Raw genomic sequence first — 24,481 nt, forward strand, 5'->3', positions numbered from 1 at the left:
TGCATAAGTAATATTTCTGTCAAAAAGTTTAAATTTCTTTCTATTGATTCATGAGATACAGAGCGGACACAAAATTGTTACAAAAATTGACTTTGACCGGAGTAAGGTCAAACATGCGCTCTGCTAATAGTCTCTTTATAGTTAACAATTCTGCTAGGTAGTTTCAAATTCAAAAGAACAGACGAACGGACAGACGAAAAATAAGACAAGCTAAAGATGTATATCTGTACATTTATTCTTTATGAGTGACCTTGAACTTTAAGTTATGAGCCTTATTCTTGGGCGAGACACATAGTCATAATATTCAACACTTTTATGCATAGAGATTTTGAAATTCATCCAGGAATAACAAAATTGTTGACAGGAAACGAACATCAGTACATTAACTATGACAAATTTCAGTTTATAAGAATCAATGTCTGACCTTGACCTTTCGAGCAACATACTAAGATCTTGTGTGCAAGACATTGCCTTATTGAGCAAAACATTTGTATAAAATTGTCTGAAATCAAAGCATAAATTCAATGCAAAGTTATTGACTGGACACAATGTTTGGATGGAAGAAAGTATGAACAGAAGGACGGATGGACGCTGTACTCGTGGACATATAAAGTAAAATGAGACTTCTGTACTTACTTTGTTTATTATCAATGTACTGTTTCTCCTTGTCTTCCTTAATCCTTGTGTAGAGCGTTTTTTCTAGAGTCTCTGCTAAATTGGTTAAATCAATTTTCCCTTCTCTGATAGTTTCAACTGCTCTTTCACATTCTTCTCTTATTCTCTTGCTTTGTATTTTTACCTTTTCCTCAATGTCCTCTTTCTTTTGATGCATTATTTGAACTGAATTGTCTCTTGCCTTTTCTATGTCTTTGACGCTTTTGTCAGTTTCAGTTTTAATTGTTTTTAAAGAATCATCAGATTTAGTTTGTATCTTTTGTAATTCTTCATTAGCTTTTGAGCCAAGAGAATGAAGATCTTCTTTTCTTCTCTTAATCATATCTTCTTTTACAGTCTCAGACGTCCTTTTTAGGTCATCTTTTTCTACTCTTATAGTGTCACGAGCTGCTTTTGCAACATCATCTAGTACTTTCCTTATGTCATCTTTTCCAATGACCATGGTGTCATTTTCTAACTACATTGTATAAAAAAACAATTAATGTTAAAATGGTACATATGCAACATATATTTAAGGTAGTACACCCCTAATGCACTATCTCCACTTTGAAGAGTATTCAAATAGGCTAGAATCACTGTGAAGTGACTTAATTAAATGTACTGAAACTGAGGGGCGAGGGTTCAAACCCAAGAAGGGGAAACTTTTTTCTTTCTTTCTTTTTCTCTTTTTAACATTTATTATTAATCTCTCAGATCCCTAATGGAAGAAAAAAGTGTTTCATTTTAATTATGTAATTATTGAAGGTATTTATTTACTGAATTTACAATGCCAAATTTAATAGCAAATATGATACCAGATATTTTCAAAGTTTAATAAAATAAAAAAGTACACCGTAAAATTATTTTATATTTTGCAAGACCAGCCAATATACATTTAAAAAAATTTAGGCAAACTTTGAAAACAGCCCCTCATTGTAGTAAATTTTAGGGATATTTTAAATAAGGCTTTTTTCATAGGGAAATGGTCAAATCAGTGTTAAAAGTGGGTGGGGTAGGGTTACATTTTTATACATAATAAAAACATTTCGTTTATAAACAATCATTATGCTTGTTTAATTTGTTACCTTAATGTCATTATTTGTTTCTTAACAATGAGCAATAGGAAAACATTTTTCATAATGATGATACATTGTACATGTATTATAGATTATTTAAAGTTTGAAAAAAGCCCTTCTAATGGCAAAGTTTTAGTTCAGAAAAAATGTCCATTACTCATAAACCACACGGAAATTTTGTTTAAATTTTGCATACAGGTGACCTTTAAGGCATATAACTGTCCTATGTTGTCAATTTTACAGTTCATTATAGTGCCCATTAGGGGTGTTCTTCCTTAATGGATAGTAGAGTAAGTAATCATTATGAAAGTCACAGAAAAAACGATAATGTAATGGTATATGTTCATAAAAAAACAAGCAATTATCATAGTATTGCAAGCAATCCATAAGTCCCCTACCGGTAAGAGCCCAAGCAACATTCTGAGGGGCCATTGGCCATTCACTTATGTTTCTATTTTAAGTAAATTTGTTGAAAAAAATCTTTAAAAGTGATCACAGGAAACAGTTTTTATGTACAGACAGACGGACTGAAGAACACTCTAAAGTTATTTTTTAAACATCCCTGTTATCAAAATATAACATTTTTAAAAGTAAAATTTTTAAAAAGTAGATAACGATGTCATACATGATGTGAGTGTAACAAAGAACAATTAGTAATGAAGGTATGAATATTGAATGTTTATTTTGAATTTGAAGTAAATGAAAGTTAAAAGAACGAATAGGAAAAATTAAAAGATTAAGGAGGAGATAATTCTGGAAATATGGATGCTAGATTTATTAACCTTGTCATATTATTATGATGTGGGAGTTTGAAGAAAATCCTATCATGATTGAAGAAGTTGGAGTAAAAATTACCAATTTCTCGAAAAAAAGTCTAAGTTCAAAAGGGGCATAATTCTGGAAATAGTCTTGCTAGAGTATTGAACACTCAAAAATGTTGAGTGATAATAAGAAACATTTATATGAAGTTTGAAGTAGATACATTCAGAAAAAAAGATGTTATTAAAAAAAAAAACAATGTTTTTTTCATGAAAATTTTAAGTTCAAGGGAGGTAATTCTAATAAATTTTGTGCTAGAGTTGTAAACCTTGTCACATATGATGTGGTTGATGACTAGCAACTTATATTTAAAGTTTGAAGAAAATACCTTAAGAAATAAAGAACTTATAGTGAAAAAACTTAAAAACTAGAATCAGAAATCTTGAAATTCAGTCTATTTGTTGCCATAGCAACCATAATTTTCAACATAGGAAGATAAGAAAAGGATGTGCATAATTTCCATACTGCCATCTACCCATATGTCAAGTTTCATAAAAATATTTTCAGTACTTTTTGCGTTATCACTGGATCCAGGTTATGTGTAAAATTTGGCATATTTTCAGTCTATTTGTTGCCATTGCAACCAGAATTTTCAGCATAGGAAAAAAAGAAAAAGACGTGCATAATCTCCATACTGCCATCTATCCATATATCAAGTTTCATAAAAATATTTTCAGTACTTTTTGCGTTATCGCGGGATCCAGGTTATGTGTAAAATTTGCCATATTTTCAGTCTATTTGTTGCCATAGCAACCAGAACTTTTAACATAGGAAGAAAAGAAAAAGACGTGCATAATCTCCATACTGCCATCTATCCATATATCAAGTTTCATAAAAATATTTTCAGTACTTTTTGCGTTATCGCGGGATCCAGTTTTGTGGACGGACGGACTGACGGACGGACGGACGGACCGACGGACGTACTTAGCAGACGTGTTATTCCTTTGATCTCTTAACCCCACAAGAGCAAATTTTTTAACCCCATAAGAGCATTTTTAACCACATAATACATGTCTCTACGGAATGAACCCCATACAGAGTGCCTGTACATAAACCTGAACCTCATAATGTAGCTCTCGTCTGCTCGGACAGACAGACGGACAGACGGACGGAGGGTAAACCTAAAGTCCCCTCCGGTAAACCGGTAGGGGACTAAAAATATATATATCATCATTTCAAAATTGTAAGTTTACAAAAATTCTAAGGATAATTGGCATTTGTACCTCCGTGGTTTCCTTTTTTAAATTGTCCATGCTAAAAGTGAATAACTTAGTTTCTCTTGACTTTATTATGTGCAAATGAAAATGATATGATGGATAATGATCCTTATTTGTTCATTGTAAACATGATCTGAATTGACCACACATGTATATTCCAACAGATGAACTGTTATAATTCCAATTGGTCAACAGTTGAAATATAACAAGAGCTACCGCCGGGCGGGGGAAACGGTCGACTTTTTACTTTCTCTAAAAGCAAACAAAGAAAATCTTAACGTTTCCTTTTTATAAATTTAATCGGTCTGTCTTGTCACATTAGTTTTGTCTATATATTTTGTATATATAAATATACTAATTTAGATATAAATAGAAACATGCAATTCTATAAATAGAAAATTCTATAAATAGATACACGTGGTGGTGACACGTGGTGGTGATGACACGTGGTGGTGATGACACGTGGTGGTGACATGTGGTTGTGACACGTGGTGGCGGTGACATGTGGTGAAACGTGGTGGCGGTGACACGTGGTTACATGTGGTGTTGACACGTGATGTCACGTGGTGTTGTCACGTGGTGATGACATATGGTGTTGACACGTGGTGGTGACAGGTGGCAACATGTGGTGACATGTGGTGGTAACATGTGGTGACATGTGGTGACATGTGGTGACACTTGGTGGTGGTGACATGTGGTGATGACACGTGGTGGTGACATGTGGTGTTGACACGTGGTGGTGACATGTGGTGACACTTGGTAAGTGGTGACATGTGGTTACATGTGGTGTTTGACACGTTGATGTCACATGGTAGTGACATGTGGTGACAACATGTGGTGTTGACATGTGGTGACACGTGGTGGTGGTGACATGTGGTGTTGACACGTGGGGGCGGTGACACGTAGTGATGACACGTGGTGACATGTGGTGTTGGCACGTGGAGGTGGTGACGGTGACACGTGGTGACATGTGATGTTGACACTTGGTGACACCCTGCGATTACGTTTGGTGTTGACACGTGGTGACATGATGTGGTGGTGACGACACGTGGTGTTGGCCCATGGTGACACATGGTGGTGACACGTGGTGGTGGTGGTGCCACGTGTTGTTGTTGTTGTTGTTGATGATGATGATGATGATGATAATGATGATTATGATGTTGATATATAGATGGTCATTTAATGCACAAATCTGAGGAAATTCAGTAATTCAACCTTCAAGGTCAAGGTCATTAAAGAGCCAAAGTGTTTGATAAACAACAAGGTCCTGTCCTTAAGTATGTTCTGTTATAATATTATGAAGTTGATCCCTCCAATAATAGCAAAGGTACAGCCAGTTACAGTCAAAACAATGAAAATTTCAATAATTTGAACTTCAAAGTCAAGGTCATTCATGAGTGAAGGTTAAGGTCTGTCTGGTTATTTTTAAGGGTTATCCTTGAAGATTATTATGTTCAAGTTTGAAGACAATCCATTCAAAAATAACAAAGTTAGAGCCAATAACAGCAAGAACAAGCAAAATTTGGACTTTTAACCTTGAAGGTCAAGGTCATTTATGGATGAAGGTCATGGTTAGTGTGGTCTACTGAAAGGTCTTGTCCCAAGTGTTGTTGTGTTGTGGCCAAGCATGAAGACAATACACCAAGAAATAAAAAAGTTATGATCCAGGTACAAGTTTGCGGACGGCAACTGCAACGGCAACGCCGCCGCGACTATAGCAATATCTCTACTTTTTAAAAAAAAAGTCGAGCTAAAAAGACTATCCCATTCCTTTTATACAAAAGTGATTAGTGATCACATGTGTTGCCTGATGATAGCCATACTGCATGTTGCAGGAGACACAAAATTCATTACAGTAAAAACAATTTTTCATTAAAGTGTTAGAACAAAATATCATTCAACCATAAAACGTTGAATTGATGACCTGTATTTTACTGAGACAAACATTCTGACAAAGTTTGATGAAGATCCAATCAATACTGTGACTGGTAGAGTGTTTGCTTACAATCTAATTGTTGACAATGCACGACGCACTACACACGCCGGACGTCAAAAGCAAAATTTAACAAGAGCTGTCCGTAAGACAGCGCGCTCGACTTTTTTATTGCTTGCCAATAAAAAAAGTTTTTGCAGTAAAAGGCAATACAAGAATCTCTGTATTTTTAAAGTGAACAATGGCCATGAGCATTAAGATATTTAGTGAAGAATTATTTTACTGAATTGTGTGATACCCTTGAACACTGCAGCAAAGTTTGAAATGTTTAAGTCAAAAGAGGGCTGGTAAGAAAGAAAAAAAAACTGAGTTGAGCCTTAAATACATTTAATAGTATTAAACCCACTTTGAGAGAATAAGGTATTTTTACGTCACTCAGAACACCTTGGTAAATGACATAATAAAAACTTAACCAAGATTTTAAGTCGATAAAAGGCCTTAATTTTTAAAACAAATCCTTGACAGAGTTACCTTCTCTTGCGTACAGATGGGGGTAATGATGTGAAATAGCATTAAAAGTTTCAAAGCAATATCTCAAAGGGTTAAGGCAATAAGTGGATTTTACCCATATTCAATGTATTTTCTAAGTCAAAAAGGGGCATAATTCTGTCAAAAACCTTGACAGAGTTATGTCCTCTTGTCTGTTGATGAAGGTCGTGATGGTAAACAAGTATGGTCAGTTTCAAAGCAATACCTCCAATGGTTTTGAAATAAAGTGAGGTGGTACAAAAAACTTAACCAAGCTCAATACACTTTCTAAGTCAAAAAAGGGCCATAATTCTGTCAAAAACCTTGACAGAGTTATGTACTCTTGTCTGTAGATGGAGGTTATGATGGTGAACAAGTATGGTAAGTTTCAAAGCCATACTTGTAATACTTCTGAAATAAAGTGGGGTGGTACGAAAAACTTAACCAAGGTGTGACGCCAACGCCGACGCCGACGCCGGGGCGAGTAGGATAGCTCCCCTTTTCATAGAAAAGTCGAGCTAAAAAGCAGGCAATTTGGAACACATAACAAAGTAATATCCACGTATAGCAAAAGTCAAATATTTGATACATTTTTAAGTCCAGTCGATAAATAAAGGGTTGTTGTGTCCAAAAAGGAAGGCAAGCCATTGAAAAATAAGAACATCATGTTCAACATTAAAGCTTTTGGACGGCAACAGCAAATACAACGGCATCATGACTATAGAATAACTGCTCTGTTTTCTTTGTAAACGTCAATTTAATAACACAAACCGAATAATCACCTTCAGCTACAGAATATACTTAAAATGATTTGTTTTGTGCGTAAGGCATTCTGTTTATCAGTAAAGCAATTTCTTGTGCATTTATAAACAAGAGGGCCATGATGGCCCTGAGGTCGCTCACCTGTATATAGACCCCCCCACACACTCATTAGAAGATGTTTCATGCTAAACATCTAAGCTCTAGCTCATTGGGCTTTTTAAAAGAAGATTTTTTTTAAGTTTTTACTATACACATATAGTTAAAAACAATGACACCCCTGGGGCGGGGCCAGTTTTGACACCAGGGCTTTTATTTGAACAAACTTTGTAGACACTTACTAGAAGATGTTTCATGCTTAATATCTAAACTCTAGCTATTTGGGTTTTTTCAAAGGAGATTTTTTAAGTTTTTGCTATACACATATAAGGAAAATCAATGACCCCCGGGGCGGGGCCAATTTTGACCCCAGGGCTTTTATTTGAACAAACTTTGTAGACACACATTAGAACATGTTTGATGCTAAATATCTTAGCTTTAGCTCTTTGAGTTCTTTAAAAGAAGATTTTTTAAGTTTTTACTATATGCATATAGGGAAAATCAATGACCCCCAGGGGCGGGGCCAATTTTGACCCCAGGGCTTTTATTTGAACAAACTTGGTAGACACCCATAAGAAAATGTTTCATGCTAAACATCTAAGCTCTAGCTCATTTGGCTTTTTAAAAGAAGATTTTTTAAAGTTTTTACTATACACATATAGTTAAAAACAATGACATCCCTGGGGCGGGGCCAGTTTGGACCCCAGGGCTTTTATTTGAACAAACTTTGTAGACACTTACTATAAGATGTTTCATGCTTAATATCTAAACTCTAGCTATTTGGGTTTTTTCAAAGAAGATTTTAAGTTTTTGCTATACACATATAAGGAAAATCAATGACCCCCGGGGCGGGGCCAATTTTGACCCCAGGTCTTTTATTTGAACAAACTTTGTAGACACTCACTAGAAGATATGTTTCATGCTTAATATCTAAACTCTAGATATTTGGGTTTTTTCAAAGAAGATTTTAAGTTTTTGCTATACACATAAAAGGAAAATCAATGACCCCCGGGGCGGGGCCAGTTTTGACCCCAGGGCTTTTATTTGAACAAACTTGGTAGACACCTATTAGAACATGTTTGATGCTAAATATCTTAGCTCTTTGAGTTCTTTAAAAGAAGATTTTTTAAGTTTTTACTATATGCATATAGGGAAAATCAATGACCCCCTGGGGCGGGGCCAGTTTTGACCCCAGGGCTTTTATTTGAACAAACTTGGTAGACACCTATTAGAACATGTTTCATGCAAAATATCTTAGCTCTAGCTCTTTGGGTTCTTTAAAAGAAGATTTTTTAAGTTTTTACTATATGCATATAGGGAAAATCAATGACCCCCTGGGGCGGGGCCAATTTTGACCACAGGGCTTTTATTTGAACAAACTTGGTAGACACTCACTAGAAGATATTTCATGCCAAATATCTAAGCTCTAGCTCTTAGGGTTTTTTAAAAAAAGATATTTAAAGTTTTTTCTTTCGGTTGCCATGGCAACCAGAGTTCTGCATGGAATTAAATTCTTTGAACAATTTTTAAAGGTAACCACCAAAGGAACATTCCTATGAAGTTTGGATGAAATTGGCCTAGTGGTTTATGAGGAGATGTCATTTAAAGTAAAAGTTTACGGACGACGGACGGACGGACGCCGGACGAAAAGCGATCACAAAAGCTCACCCTGTCACTTTGTGACAGGTGAGCTAAAAATAAGAACATCATGATCAACATTAAAGCTTTTGGACGGCAACGGCAAATACAACGGCATAAACTGCTCTGTTTTCTTCGTGAAGCTAATAACACAAACCGAATAATCACCTTTAGCTAAAGAATATACTTAGTGATCAATTTAAAATGATTTGTTTTTGTGCATAAGGCATTATCTTTATCAGTAAAGCAATGTTTTGTGCATTTATAAAACATTATCTATTTTAAACTACAACTTGTATGGTTAACTAAAAAAGTGTGCATATTTACATCTATCAGCTTCTGTTTGGCATTTTGTGCATGCACGTCTGTAGCTAAATATCCGGCATCAGAAAGAAGTTGTTGAAATACTATGAAGTATTGATGAAGATCTGTATCTTCTACCTCTAAAGTTGGCGAATGCCTCAAATTTCTACCAATTTCTCTTGCCTGGTAAAAAATAAAACATTTAAATCAAATCTACAAAAATCTATGTGTATCTAGATTAAATTTACAAAACAAGAGGGCCATGATGGCCCTGAAGTCACTAACCTGTATATAGGCCCCGGGAGCGGGGTCAGTTTAAACCCCAGGGCTTTTATTTGAACAAACTTGGTAGACACCAATTAGAAGATATTTCATGCTTAACATCTCAGGTCTAGCTGGTCAAGTTTTTTTCTTTACACATATAGTTAAAAACACACATGGGGCTGAAATGCAGGGCCAGTTTTGACCCAAGGGCTTTTATTTGAACAATCTTTGTAGACACTTACTAGAAAATGTTTCATGCTTAATATCTAAACTCTAGCTATTCGGGTTTTTTCAAAGAAGACTCTTAAGTTTTTGCTATACACATATAAGGAAAACCAATGTCAGCCAGGGCGGGGCCAATTTTGACCCAAGGGCTTTTATTTGAACAAACTTGGTAGACATCCATTAGAACATGTTTCATGCCAAATATCTAAGCTCTAGCTCTTGGGATTTTTTAGAAGAAGATTTTTTAAGTTTTTACTATATGCATATAGGGAAAATCAATGAAACCCTGGGGCGGGGCCAATTTTGACCCCAGGGCTTTTATCTGAACAAACTTTGTAGACATCCATTACAACATGTTTTATGCCAAATATCTAAGCTTAAGCTCTTTGGGTTTTTTAGAAGAAGATTTTTTAAGTTTTTACTATATGCATATAGGGAAAATCAATGACCCCCTGTGGCGGGGCCAATTTTGACCCCAGGGCTTTTATTTGAACAATCTTGGTAGACACTCATTAGAAGATGTTTCATGCTTTATATCTTAGCTCTAGCTCTTTGGGTTCTTTAAAAGAAGATTTTTTTTTCAGTTTTTACTATATGCATATATAGGGAAAATCAATGACCCCCTGGGGCGGGGCCAATTTTGACCCCAGGGCTTTTATTTGATAAAACTTGGTAGACACCCATTAGAAGATGTTTCATGCTAAATATTTTAGCTCTAGCTTTTTGGGTTCTTTAAAAGAAAATTTTTTAAGAGTTTACTTGATGCATATAGGGAAAATCAATTACCCCCAGGGGCGGGGCCAATTTTGACCCCAGGGCTTTCATTTGAACAGTCTTGGTAGACACTCATTAGAAGATGTTTCATGCTTAATATCTTAGCTCTAACTCTTTGGGTTCTTTAAAAGAAAGTTTTTTAAGTTTTTACTATAACAGCCACCGGAAAATCTTTGCACCACCGGGATAGTGGCAAACTTCACTACCATTTATAATTGCCCTAAACACTTAAAAATCATTTCATCTGATAGATTTAATGTTAATTATAAATAATTGACTTCATTTGAAACTATTTTAAATTTTTTTCTTATCAAAAATTGTATTTTAATAAATTTTCCGGGCGGAAATTCATGTATTCCGCCCGGAATTATGCTGTCCGGCCGGAATTTACTTATATTCCAATTGGAATTTTTTTAACATTATTATTTTTTCCAACGGGAATTTCAATTTTTCCAGCAATGCTTAAACTATAAAAATAACCATTCATACATCCTTTAATGAATTTCTGACTACTTTTGAAGAACTTATTCTCTAAAATAAAAAAATCCCATTTTGAAAGCTGGAAAAAATTCCGACTGGATTTTTACAGAAAAATTTTAAAAAGTATAAAAACGATAATAATTAAAGGCAAATGATAGTTTTCGATAGAAATTAACATAATTATACACGCTGAATTACCAATAAGGTGCTTTGAAAAAAATGAAAATCCGATTGGATTTATTTCCAATTATTTTTGTTGGAAAAAATTCCAACTGGATTTTTTTCCAATAAAAGTTATTGGAAAAAAATCCAACTGGATTTTCATCAAATGATTCATTTTCAAATTATTTTACAGTTATACATTTGATTTCCTTTTAATAAGAGATTACGAATTATTTATAACTATGATGATAAATAATAATAATAGTATTAATAATAATAATAATAATAATAATAATAATAATAATAATAATAATAATAATAATAGATAATAAAAATAATAATGAAAACAAGGAAGAAGAATAAAATTCCATGATGCGATTATAATTTATATAATCATTACTTTTATTCATTATTATTATTATAATGATTATTATCATTATAATTATTATTATTATTATAATTACTATTATATTGATTATTTTTATTTTTAGTATTACAATTAATATAATTATGATTATTATGATTACAATTACTATTATTATTATAATTATTATTTATTGTTATTATTATTATTATTTTTATTATTATTATAATTATTATAAATATATATTTTTCTATTATTAACGATTGTTATATTATTATTATAATTATTTATTATTATTATTATTATTATTATTATTATTATTATTATTATTATTATTATTAATTATTATTATTATTATTATTATTATATTTTTTTCATTTATATTTTTTTATTATTATTTTTTATCTATTAATGTTATTATTATTATAACTATGTTATGATTCTTATGATTATTATTACATTATTATTATTATTATTATTATTATTATTTAATTTATTTTTATATCATTATTATTATTATTTTTATTATTATATATATTATATCATATATCATATTATTATATTATTATATCATATCATCATATATCATCATTATTATTATATTATTATTATTATTATTATTATTATTATTATTATAATCATATATAATGATCATATTATTATTATTATTATTATTATTATTATTATTATTATTATTATTATCATTATTATTGATGGTGGTAGTGCTATTGTGACAGGGATGATGATGATGATGATGATGATTATTCTTATTATTATTACTTTATTAATTATTATTTATTATTATTATTATCATAATTATTATTATTATTATTTTTTTTATTATTATTATTGTTGTTGTTGTGGTTGTTGTTATTATTCCATTCTTATGAACAAATGTTTGCGGAGCTTCTTTTATAATATTTATATTCTATCAATATCTCAAAAAATCAATTTATGTTTATCAACAAATCATAAAATTATAATTATTTTTATTTTATTTAACAATGTATTTCTATTCACTATCATAGAAAAACGGACAGATATATATAGGAATGCATTCAGTTATCGTAATGTATATACGCCGTATGTTTCCCTACAATAGGATTTATGTTTAATGAAGATACTTTTCTCAATAAATCAACACATAAAAATTACAAATTATGAAAAACACCGATTTGCTTGTATTGTCCGAATAATCCCTGCATTTCTGAGTTATAGCATAGAACAACGGACAAATATATTTATAATCGCGTTTATTTATCTTACAGAATACATGTGTCCCTACAATATGGAATGTGTTTCAAAAAGACATCTTAACAAATAAAGTCAAACTTGATTATTGAAAATTATGAAATACACGGATTTGTCTGAATTGTCCCACTTTTCTAGAATTTATGTATGTTAGTGGGGCTATTTTAGCAGGCAAACGGACAGAGTTGTTTCCGCAACAGAAACATAGTTACTAACGTCCTTTGTAAGAATTGAATATCAAGAAAAACACTGTTTTTCTTTATTAGCCGCGCGAGTGCCCCCCCCCCCCCGTAATGAATGTATTTCTGGACAATATCACGCTTAAACGGACAAATATAATTAGTGTTGCCTTTAGTTGACTTTAATTTTTTCAGATGTCCCTACAATATGGTATATGTTTCATGACGATAGCGTAATAAATAATGGCAAACTTGATAATAAAAGAATGAAATACACCGATTTTATATGCATTGTCCGACTTTCCTGAAATATGTGTATTATAGCAGACAAACTGGCAGAGTTGTTTTAAGATGTATTTCAGTATCTTGACGTATACATTCGTCTCTACAATATATAATATTTTATTGTAAAATTTGGTTCGTAAGAATAGATATTTGTTTTAATACGCCGTGATCTACGACATTGCTCAGGATATGCAGACGATATTTTACTGCTGCTTACTATATACATATATCTAAACTGCCACTTATACATATTATAAAGTGTAATTGTTTTCCTTCAATGCAATCTGTTAAATAGCCTATCTGTTAGTAAAGTTGCCATAAAAAATATCTCGATAAATGATTTTTTGCGAAATCAGTGAAGTTCGTGAAACTCGTCTTTATTTTGCCGCTCCCGTTTTTTTTTTTTTTTTTTTTTGTGTGTATGTGTGTTCCCTGCCCGGCTTCTCAACCTTATATAGATGTGATTGTTCGCGTGTATGTATGCATGTATGCGTGTGTTCCCGTCTCGGTTTCCCAACTTAAGCTATGATTTCGTGTATTGCCTATCTTGTAGGTATAATTTCTTATATTATGATCTATTTTAACCCAGAAAATCTTATAAAAACAACCTCATACTTTATTCTTAAGTTGTTCTGAAGTTAATGTGAAGTTCTTCTTTTTGCCTGTTTGCATCCATTTACTCCTAAAAATACATGCAATTATACGTCTTGAACCAGTCTGACATATTAAAAAATACGTTGTTTTCCTTAAATTCAACGTTGTCCCCGGTCATTTAGTGAAATCACAATACGAATACAGAAATGAAATTTTGCTTTGCGTTTAACTTTTTTATCGCCATATATACATGTACTCTTCCGAGGATTTCCAATGAAAGATATTAAAGGATATATTTATTTCCCTAAATGTATGTTTGATTCCCTACTCTATGATCTATCTTTTCTATATGTACTTAAAAATAAATTTAGCTTTAAATATGTAATTATTGTGAAAATCTCTACATGTGCACTTTGCACTGGTTGAGTGGATCTGTTCATTTAAGAGTTTATTTGTTTATTTGAATGTATACATGTTTTACTACTGAACAGAACAGATCTCTTTTTATTTTCTCCCAAGGTACATGGCATTACAGCATGGGAATGTACTATATACAGATACAATATGATATTAAACAAACTTCCGGTAGCACTTTATCATCCGATGAATAGAGGTTTGTTTTAAATAGCATAAGGATTTAGTGAAATTTGATGATTAAGATGTTTATTTTTGGGTAATCCTTAATCGCACAATAAACATCTGATGATATAGTTCTAATATATTTATAAGTTTAAAGGAAATACTAAACTTTCTTGACATACTGCATGTACTGTGGAAATAAAAGCTTAATGTTAAGGTATATATCATATTATTTTCCGATGGTATTGTTTGTTAAAAAGAAACTAAAAATAGCACAATAGAGTGTCTCCATTAATACGTTCACGCTAAATACCCTTTGAAAATAACATTTAAATATGTACAGTAAAACATAAATACATGCATTTGAATAATATTATATACAAAAGACAACACTCTTAATATGATCAGAAATATATAAAGAGGTTTTAAAAGAATAAAAAATATATAGATGTGATTGTTCGTGCGCGATATTTCTAGCAGGAATGTATGTGTGTGTTCCCGTCTCGGTTTCCCAACTTAAGCTATGATTTCATGTATTGCCTATCTTGTAGGTATAATTTCTTATATTATGATCTATTTTAACCAAGAAAATCTTATAAAAACAACATCATACTTAATTCTTATCACAGAGCATGTATTATACATCTTGCACAGAGGATATAAAAGGGATATATCGATTATTGTTTTTCATTTTTTTGTATTAATCTGGAGACAGTGTTTTCTTGCTATCTTTAGAAAAGAATGGATCCTCACCTATTTTTCTATTAATTTGCAAGTTATAGACTTTGCTTTTATGCACGGTCCAATATTTAAATGTGCATTTTTCACGCTTAACATCTTATTTCAGCGTATTCATTTCTATATGTAGTTGTTCAGTGTGTGTATCTAGGTAAGCGCCCGTAATTACTATGAGAGGTTTTTTTAGTATATAATACATCCGTAATAAATTTTTCAATGTAAAGTACATCATAAAGTATGTATAGGCATTTTTTGTCAGCCACCGCCCCCATTATTTTCCTTTAATTGATCGCATTATATTGTGATATTTCTTTCATCATCATCATCATCAGCAGCATCAACATCAGCATGAGAATTCCTTTATTCTTTTGTAACTGAAAATAAGAACTGCATAAGCTAAACCCCGCCCAATTTTACATTCAAGTGATTGATACGGTAATCATCGAATGAATGAATGAATGAATGAATAAATGAATGAATGGATGAATGGATGGATGGATGGATGGATGGATGGATGGATGGATGAATGAATGAATGAATGAATGAATGAATGAATGAATGAATGAATGAATTTCTTACTGTATCTGCTCATCGAGTTTAATATTATTGTCCTACAACATTCTCAAAGTGTTATTCATGTGCACATTTTAAAACTAAAATGAAATAGATTGAAAATGTTTTGACAATTTTAAAAGCTAAAATTCGACATGACGAAAAGGTAAAATATACTTACCAATTACAGGTAAGGTGATACATACACTTTAGATATTGTTCAACATATTATAAAAAAATTATTTGTTCATAATGCCGAAAATATATTTTTTTTATTTTACTAAATTCAATGATCGACATGACTTAATACAATATATTAACTTTGCAGACAGTTTAAAATAAATATCAATTTCATTGCAAAATATCAATTTTCTCTATATATCTACCTAATTAGCATTTTCACTATATATCTAAGTGGTCAGCATTTGCTCGCCTGAATGAAGGTTAAATTCGCTGGCCATATAGAAAAAGAAGAGTGTTACGGCTTTTATCAATTTGAATTAATATTAAATTGATCAACATTTTATTTTTGTACAAAATTTAATCGTTGGCATGACTAAATACAATATATTAACTTTGCAGACAACATAAAATGAATAATAATTTCACGGCAAAATATCATTTTTCTCTGTACATCTTTCTCGATTGCATGTAAAGAGCGTTAAATGTACCGAACAAATAGAATAAGAAGTGTTACGGCCTTAAATAAAATTGAATTAATATCTAGCTGATCAGCAGTTTTTCACTAATTTAAATGGTCGGCATGATTTTATAAAATATGTTTTCCTGAATGTAAGGGCGTTAAATTAATTAATTAATGAACTTAACAAAGAAACAATCATTTTTAGAGCTAATTTCCTTCGTAAACTGTATGTAAAATTTTCGGCTAATTGATCAACATTTTATATAGAAGAAGAAGAAGAAAAATTTATTTATTATAGTGACTTGCGATACATGTATATAGTACAAACAAATATAAAACAATTACAGAACAAATAAATCGCCCGGCCCCATGGACCTATAAGTCACTGTTTATAGAAAAACGTCATTTATTTAAACATAGACAATCGAGTTGATTTAACGTCTTATGAATAAATATATATATATGAATGGTATTAATATGTTTAAAACATAACACCTGCCTAAACTTATCATTATAGTGTATATAGTTCGATGATAAACTTTCCTGAAAATCCTTGAGTTCGAGTAGGTAATACATATAATTACACTTCAGTACATGTATTTCTATAAATGATATTCCGTCTATGTAAATAAGCTTTCACTAAGTATTTTGCAATATTTCTAACGTGGTTTGAAAACAAGAAGATTAATTTGTCATCGACATTCAAATCCATAAATACATTATCATTTAATATTTCACCAAATGATTGCGATCTTATTTCATTATATTTTGGACAATTAAGCAAGAAATGTACTTCGTTTTCAACACAACTGTCATTGCATAGCCTACAAAGTCTATCATTCAACGGTTCTCCAATATATCTTCCTGTTTCGACTCTAAGTGGAAGAATCCCGCATCTAAATTGTGCTATAATGGAGCGTTCATATTTCGACAAATTAAATAAAACATAGTCCTCTGTGTTAAAATTGCATTTAAATAATTTGTAAGTTCTAAGCTTTGGAGTGTTTTGCACAGTTTCTATCCACTGTCTACTATAGAGGGTTTTTAGTTTCAGTTCAGCGGTTTGAAGATCAATTATGGATCTGCTGTAATAAGCATGCGAGAGATCAAGTGACGTCATTATTGATTTTATCTCACTACACCAGTTATTGTTACATAGCATATAGTCTTGATCAAACACTAATTTGGTAATCCTATCGCTGTCAAAATTAATCAATCTATTCCAGAATCTAAGCATATTCAACCACCTACGGTAACGACTTGGTACCCACCCCAAGTCACCGGAAAGTGCAGCTATTGGTGCGTAACGGTGTACCCCCAAATAATATCTCATAGATCTATTGTGAACGTTGTCAATTTGCTGGTATGTTTTGTATCCCCAAATAGATGAACAGTAATCCATGACTGGAACAACACAATTAAATACAAGTTTTTCATATGATTTGAACCCGAAATCCGTAATACCGTGGATTTTATTAATTAACCCTCCAAAAGCCCGGCTGGCTGCCTTGCCGATTGCCTCACAATGACTTTTAAATGATTACATTTCATCAAATATAACACCAAGATATTTGTATTCAGTAACTACATCCAATGTATTGCTACCAACATGATAGTTGAATTGTGTTCTTGGTAGACGCAGTTTTCTGAAGTGCAAACATTTTGATTTCTCTGTATTTATCAAAACGCGCCATTTTTTACACCACTCATGAAGTGTATCTAACATTTTTTGTAAGTCAATTTCTGATTTTGCGATCAGAGCAATGTCATCTGCGTAAAGTAAAATAGAAATCGAGGCATTGTTAATAGTCACACCAAGTTCAAGGTCATTAATTTCTCGGACTAGATCATTTACAAAAATTGCGAAAAGCGTCGGCGATAAATTACTTCCCTGGGCGACGCCTGACTTACAGTCAAACCAAGATGTAACGTTGTTGTTTATTCGAATACATGAAATTGTGTGTTTGTACATACTTTTCACTGCATTGTAAACTTTCCCGTCTATTCCATTTAGTAGAAGCTTGTAAAATAACATATCTCTATCTACAAAGTCAAAAGCTTTGCGAAGATCTATAAAGGCGGTATGTAAGTTGTCTTGGTTACGAGCAAGACTGTTTAAAGTAAATATATGATCCTCACACGATCTTCCTCGCCTGAATCCATTCTGCTCATCGGCCAATAAGTTTTCGTTTTCTAAATAGAATGTTATTCTTTTGTTTATCAAAGAGCTATATAATTTACCTACACATGAAAGTAAAGATACACCTCTATAGTTCAACGGTAATCGCTTGTCAGAACTCTTGTCTTTTAGAATCGGACATATAATTGCCTTTCTCCAGTCGCTAGGAATAACACTCGTGTCGAAAATAAGTTGAAAAAGTTTATGCAATACTGCTATAACCGGGGGAAATTTTAAAACTGCATAAGGTATATTATCGATGCCGCAGGCCGACTTCGATTTGGCACTCATTACAACGTTAACGATTTCTTCGATGGAGATATTATTATTCAGCAGTTCTTTTGGGGCGTAAAGAGGGTCAGAAATTGACATTTCAAGTATATGTTTGTGTAACTTCGCTCTATTGTAGAATTCGGAGTCAAACTCGTCACTTCCGGTGCTATTATACAAGTTTTCGAAATCCGTTTCCATTTGTCAAAAACTGCATTTTCATCTTTATCAATGCGCCCATGCTCATTAACTATTTCCATTGGTATCGAAGAGTCACGCTTTGGACCGAGATGCTTAATTTTATTCCAGAACTCATTTGGGTTTGAAGTTGACATGAACTCTATTTCTACTGAAAAGCTTCTTTTATAATCTCTCTCCGTTTTTCGTAAAAGTTTATTGAAGTTATTTCGCGCTGCTAGATATTTTGATCGCTTAACCGTTTTTATTTGCCTCGTGTCGTTACACTTCAGAAAATCATTCTCGGCTAGGCGCATTTGGTTCCATTTCTCTGTCAAAGCTTCGCTCCAGTACGGCTTAGCATTTTTGTTACGTTTACGTTTTATGTATGTTGTTGTGTGATATATCCAAAGATGGTCATTTGTGATTTTCACACCATGCAATTCGATCTCAATCTGATTAAAGGGTAATAAAACTTAATTGATGGAATGTTTTCACAAGATTTTCGGGTGTGAACATACATATGGGGCCAATCAGATATATGTCATTGATTCATTTTGCATTCCACTAATTTATTAGGCGAAGGAGAATTCCTTTATTCATTGGTAATTGAAAATAAGAACTGCATAAGCCAAACCCCGCCCAATTTTACAGCTAAATGATTATGGTACGGTCTCAGAAATTTAAAGTAATCATCCAATGAATGAATGAATGAATGAATGAATGAATGAATGAATGAATGAATGAATGAATGAATGAATGAATGAATGAATGAATGATGCACTGTTAATTATTCGTTATCAACCAAAGACCAGAGTAATGGCGGAAATATTTCTTTTGAGGTTGTTTAGATGTGCGTTTACCACGGGACCGGCAATATAGTTGTAGGAAATATCAGTCTTTCTATTCGCCATCATTTTCTGGAAAATAATTTGAAAGCTTCAGAACAACTTAACCTTAAGAACCTATCGGGAAAAGTAATTTGCATTTGTTACAGCAAGTTTATTTTCCCAAATATCCTTTATTTTGTGTGCTTAGGTTCACGGAAAAAAAATATCCTTAAAGTCACAATAAAATTAATTTACTGCCTCGTTGCTCTCATTTGCATTAAGACGGGAATCGCTGGACCGTCGATATGCTACCAATCAGATAATTTTGACCGTTTTAGAGGTTATCCAATGAAATCAGGTGATCACGCGCTGCCTTTCGCGACTGGCCAATTAGAAGATCTTGACCACGCCTATCAGTTAATAATAATTAGTGGTGTGTATGTATTTAAATTAGTTTAAGACATTAACATAATCAATGCCATCTTTGATTATACTTAGGCAAAAATTTCAAGTATAATGGCTTTAAAATTATTAACGTCTATGAAAACGCGCAGATAATATAGCCCTGCACGCAAAGTAATAAATGAAAAAATAAATAATATAAATAAACAAGAGCTGTCTGTAGGACAGCACGCTCGACTATTCTAAGTGCTTGATAGTTAAAGAGCCTTGATAATGTTAAATTTTTTAAGTTCACAAAAGGGCTAATTTTTTGTTATAAATTCATGTTATAGGCCTTAGAGAGAGTCTAATTATACAGTATTGGCTTGACTATTTGGAAGGTAATGTCACAAGGGTGTTTTATTGAGTATAATAATACTAATTACCTATGAATACATAAATTTGACAGAAAAGGTACAAAGGCTTGTTATTAAGATGTTTTATCAAGTAAATCACTGCTTTATTATTATGAATGCATAAAATTGTCCCAAAAAAGGCACAAACCCTTCAGTAGTTATTGAGATAACAGCTTACAAGCAAAACTTTACCATGAATTTCTAAGTTGAAAAACGGGAGAAAAATCAGCCTAAATGCAAGATAGAATTATGGATCTTTGTCAGTGACCTACAATTATGACCCTAAATGCATATGTGAAGTTTTAAATTAATATCTTTAATAGTTATTGAGATATGTAAAACTTGCATGTAAACATTAACCAAGAGACTAAGTAGAAAAGGGGATAATTGAATCAGCCTTAATGCAAGACAGAGTTATGGAACTTGGTCAGTGACGAAGGGAGCGTACATACAATTATGACCCTCCAATTATGACCCTAAGTGCATGTGTAAAGTTTCAAGTAAATATCTTTGAAGACCTTTAACCTTTGACCAAAATTTCTAAGTTTCAAAGGGGCAAATAATTCTGCAAATATTGCAGGCAGAGTTATGCAATTTTGCAAACTGATGTACATTGTTACTATAAAAAAGTATTTTAAATTTCAATTGAATATCTCAAGCAATAATTGAGATATTTCACTTTACAAAAAAACTTTAACCAAAACTTTTAAGTTACAAAGGGGCATAATTCTGTAAATATTGTAGGCAGAGTTATCCAACTTGTCAATCTGATGTACCTTGTTACTATAAATATGTATTGTAAGTTTCAATTGAATATCTCAAGCAATAATTGAGATATTTGACTTTACCAAAAAATTTTAACCAAAATTTCTAAGTTAAAAAGGGGCATAATTCTGTCAATATTGTAGGCAGAGTTATCCAACTTCTCAATCTGATGTACCTTGTTACTATAAATAAGTATTGTAAGTTTCAATTGAATATCTCAAGCAATAATTGAGATATTTGACTTTACAAAAAACTTTAACCAAAATTTCTAAGTTAAAAAGGGGCATAATTCTGTCAATATTGTAGGCAGAGTTATCCAACTTGTCAATCTGATGTACCTTGTTACTATAAATAAGTATTGTAAGTTTCAATTGAATATCTCAAGTAATAATTGAGATATTTGACTTTACAAAAAACTTTAACCAACGCAGACGCCGACGTGGACGCCGACGCCGACGCCGGGGCGACTACAATAGCTCTCATATTCTTCGAATAGTCGAGCTAATAAATAAATAAATAAATAAATATTCATTCAATCAATCATTCATTCATTCATTCATTCATTCATTCATAATATTTATTTATTTTTTATTCATTAATTCATTCAATCACTCATTCATTCATAATAATATTCATTCATTCATTCATTCATTCATTCATTCATTCATTCATTCATTCATTCATTCATTCATTCATTAGTTTTATTTGCACTGCGCGCACCTAGCCAATTTATATATGTTAGTACGTACTAATAAACTTTAACCTATACTTGTTTAATATTTTATTGTAAAATTTGGTTCGTAAGAATAGATATTTGTTTTAATACACTGTGAACAGAATGACGTTCTATGACATTGCGCTGGCACCATTACTTCACGATATGCAGACGATATTTTACTTCTGCTTACTATATACATATATTTAAACTGCCACTTATACATATTATAAAGTGGAATTGTTTTCCTTAAATGCAATCTGTTAAAAAACCTATCTGTTAGTAAAGCTGCCATATAAAATATCTCGATAAATGATTGTTTGCGAAATCAGTGAAGTTCGTGAAACTCGTCTTTATTTTGCCGGTCCCAGTTTTTTCTATTTTTGTGTGTGTATGTGTGTTCCCTGCCCGGCTTCTCAACCTTATAAAGATGTGATTGTTCGTGCGCGATATTTCTAGCAGGAATGTATACGTGTGTTCCCGTCTCGGTTTCCCAACTTAAGCTATGATTTCGTGTATTGCCTATCTTGTAGGTATAATTTCTTATATTATGATCTATTTCAACCAAGAAAATCTTATAAAAATAACATCATACTTAATTCTTATCATACAGCATGTATTATGCATCTTGCACAGGGGATATAAAGGGGATATATCGATTATTGTTTTTCATTTTTTTGTAATAATCTGGAGACAGTGTTTTCTTGCTTTCTTTATAAAAGAATGGATCCTCACCTATTTTTCTATTAATTTGCAAGTTATAGACTTTGCTTTTATGCACGGTCCAATATTTAAATGTGCATTTTTCACGCTTAACATCTTATTTCAGCGTATTCATTTCTATATGTAGTTGTTCAGTGTGTGTATCTAGGTAAGCGCCCGTAATTACTATGAGAGGTTTTTTTAGTATATAATACATCCGTAATAAATTGTTCAATGTAAAGTACATCATAAAGTATGTATAGGCATTTTTTGTCAGCCACCGCCCCCATTCTTTTCCTTTAAGTCTTAGTGATCACATTATATTGTGATATTTCTCGCATCGCGTTATTAAATGATCGATATGATTTTTCCATTTTCAAGTTTTATCAAATTTCATTCCTAGTAATTTCGCCGGATACTTGTATACGATTTCTTTGTTTTTCTATAAATATAATTTGCTTTTTGATAGATTTTATTATGAAACCGTATGCTTTAGTCCAGTCATCTATTTCAGTTAGTAGTGTTTTTATTTTTTCTACGAATTTACTTATTTAAGATGGTATTTTACTTAATATATTTTAAAAAAAATGTCAACGACTTCAAGCAATTAATTAAAATTTGTTTACATGTTTAGTTTCTTTTTATAGATTAAACCGAAACACCGTATCCGTTCTGTATATTCTTGATATTCGACGAGGTCCTTATTCGAAGACTGACGAATAGGGCCGAAAAGTTGCGACTTGATTTCTAACAATGCAATTCCGCAATTTTGGTCATTTGTATTTCAAGAGATAACTTTGAAATGTTGAACCTGATTCTTTATCTTGTAGATGCTTGTTCTGATCGAAGTAATGCGGTCAAAGCGCCTTATGACCCCGATCAGATTAAGACAGCACCTTCGGATGCCTGATATTTATGATTGTCAAGAGTAAGGAAGTTAAAGCGCCTGAGTGATCGCGATCAGATAAAGACAGCGTCTACGAGTGTTCGATATATATGGCATTCAACGCTACAGGGGTCCGTTAAGTTATTTGCCTTAAGGTGTATTCTTATATGTAGTCGATAAAATATAAAGCCAGATTATCGGAAGGTGTTGTTCTTCATTAAAGGGTTGCTGCGGTGAAGGAGTTCTGTTGTAAAGGTGTTAAGTTGTCGTAATCTCCCCCAATTTTTGACAACGAGGCATTTTTCTTAATAACACTATAAATTGAACATGATAATTATTACTGATCGACTTGTGTACATAGTGCAGCCTCAAACATTCTAATGTAAGACATTGATTGAAATACATATATAACATATATGTGACAATATCAATCTAAAATGCATTATGAATACATGTATACACAACAGCTACATCATCATCATCATCATCATCATAATCATCATCATCATCAGCATGAGAATTCCTTTATTCTTTTGTAACTGAAAATAAGAACTGCATAAGCTAAACCCCGCCCAATTTTACATTCAAGAGATTGATACGGTAATCATCGAATGAATGAATGAATGAATGAATGAATGAATGAATGAATGAATGAATGAATGAATGAATGAATGAATGAATGAATGAATGAATGAATGAATTTCTTACTGTATCTGCTCATCGAGTTTAATATTATTGTCCTACAACATTCTCAAAGGGTTATTCATGTGCGCATCTTAAAACTAAAATGAAATAGATTGAAAATGTTTTGACAATTTAAAAAGCTAAATTTCGACATGACGAAAAGGTAAAGTATACTTACCAATTACAAGTAAGGTGATACATACATTTTAGATATTTTTCAACATATTATAAAAAAATTATTTGTTCATAATGCCGAAAATATATTTTTTCTATTTTACTAAATTCAATGATGGACATGACTTAATACAATATATTAACTTTGCAGACAGTTTAAAATAAATATCATTTTCATTGCAAAAT

The 24,481-nt window shown here is 32.0% G+C and overlaps 1 protein-coding gene across 1 annotated transcript in view; it reads right to left on the minus strand.

The window, feature by feature from the left end:
* Nucleotides 1-656: 656 nt before the first annotated feature.
* Nucleotides 657-24,481, minus strand: part of LOC132722128 (uncharacterized) — a gene marked incomplete at its 3' end in the record, with an annotated part of 45,192 nt that continues 21,367 nt past the window's right edge. The window contains 2 exon segments of the mRNA XM_060706560.1: nt 657-1,132; nt 9,051-9,209. Coding sequence (XP_060562543.1) covers nt 657-1,132; nt 9,051-9,209 — 635 coding nt within the window.

The sequence above is a fragment of the Ruditapes philippinarum genome, unplaced genomic scaffold (assembly GCF_026571515.1).
Source record: "Ruditapes philippinarum isolate M1 unplaced genomic scaffold, ASM2657151v2 ctg5048_1_1_1_1, whole genome shotgun sequence".
Lineage (NCBI taxonomy): Eukaryota > Metazoa > Mollusca > Bivalvia > Venerida > Veneridae > Ruditapes > Ruditapes philippinarum.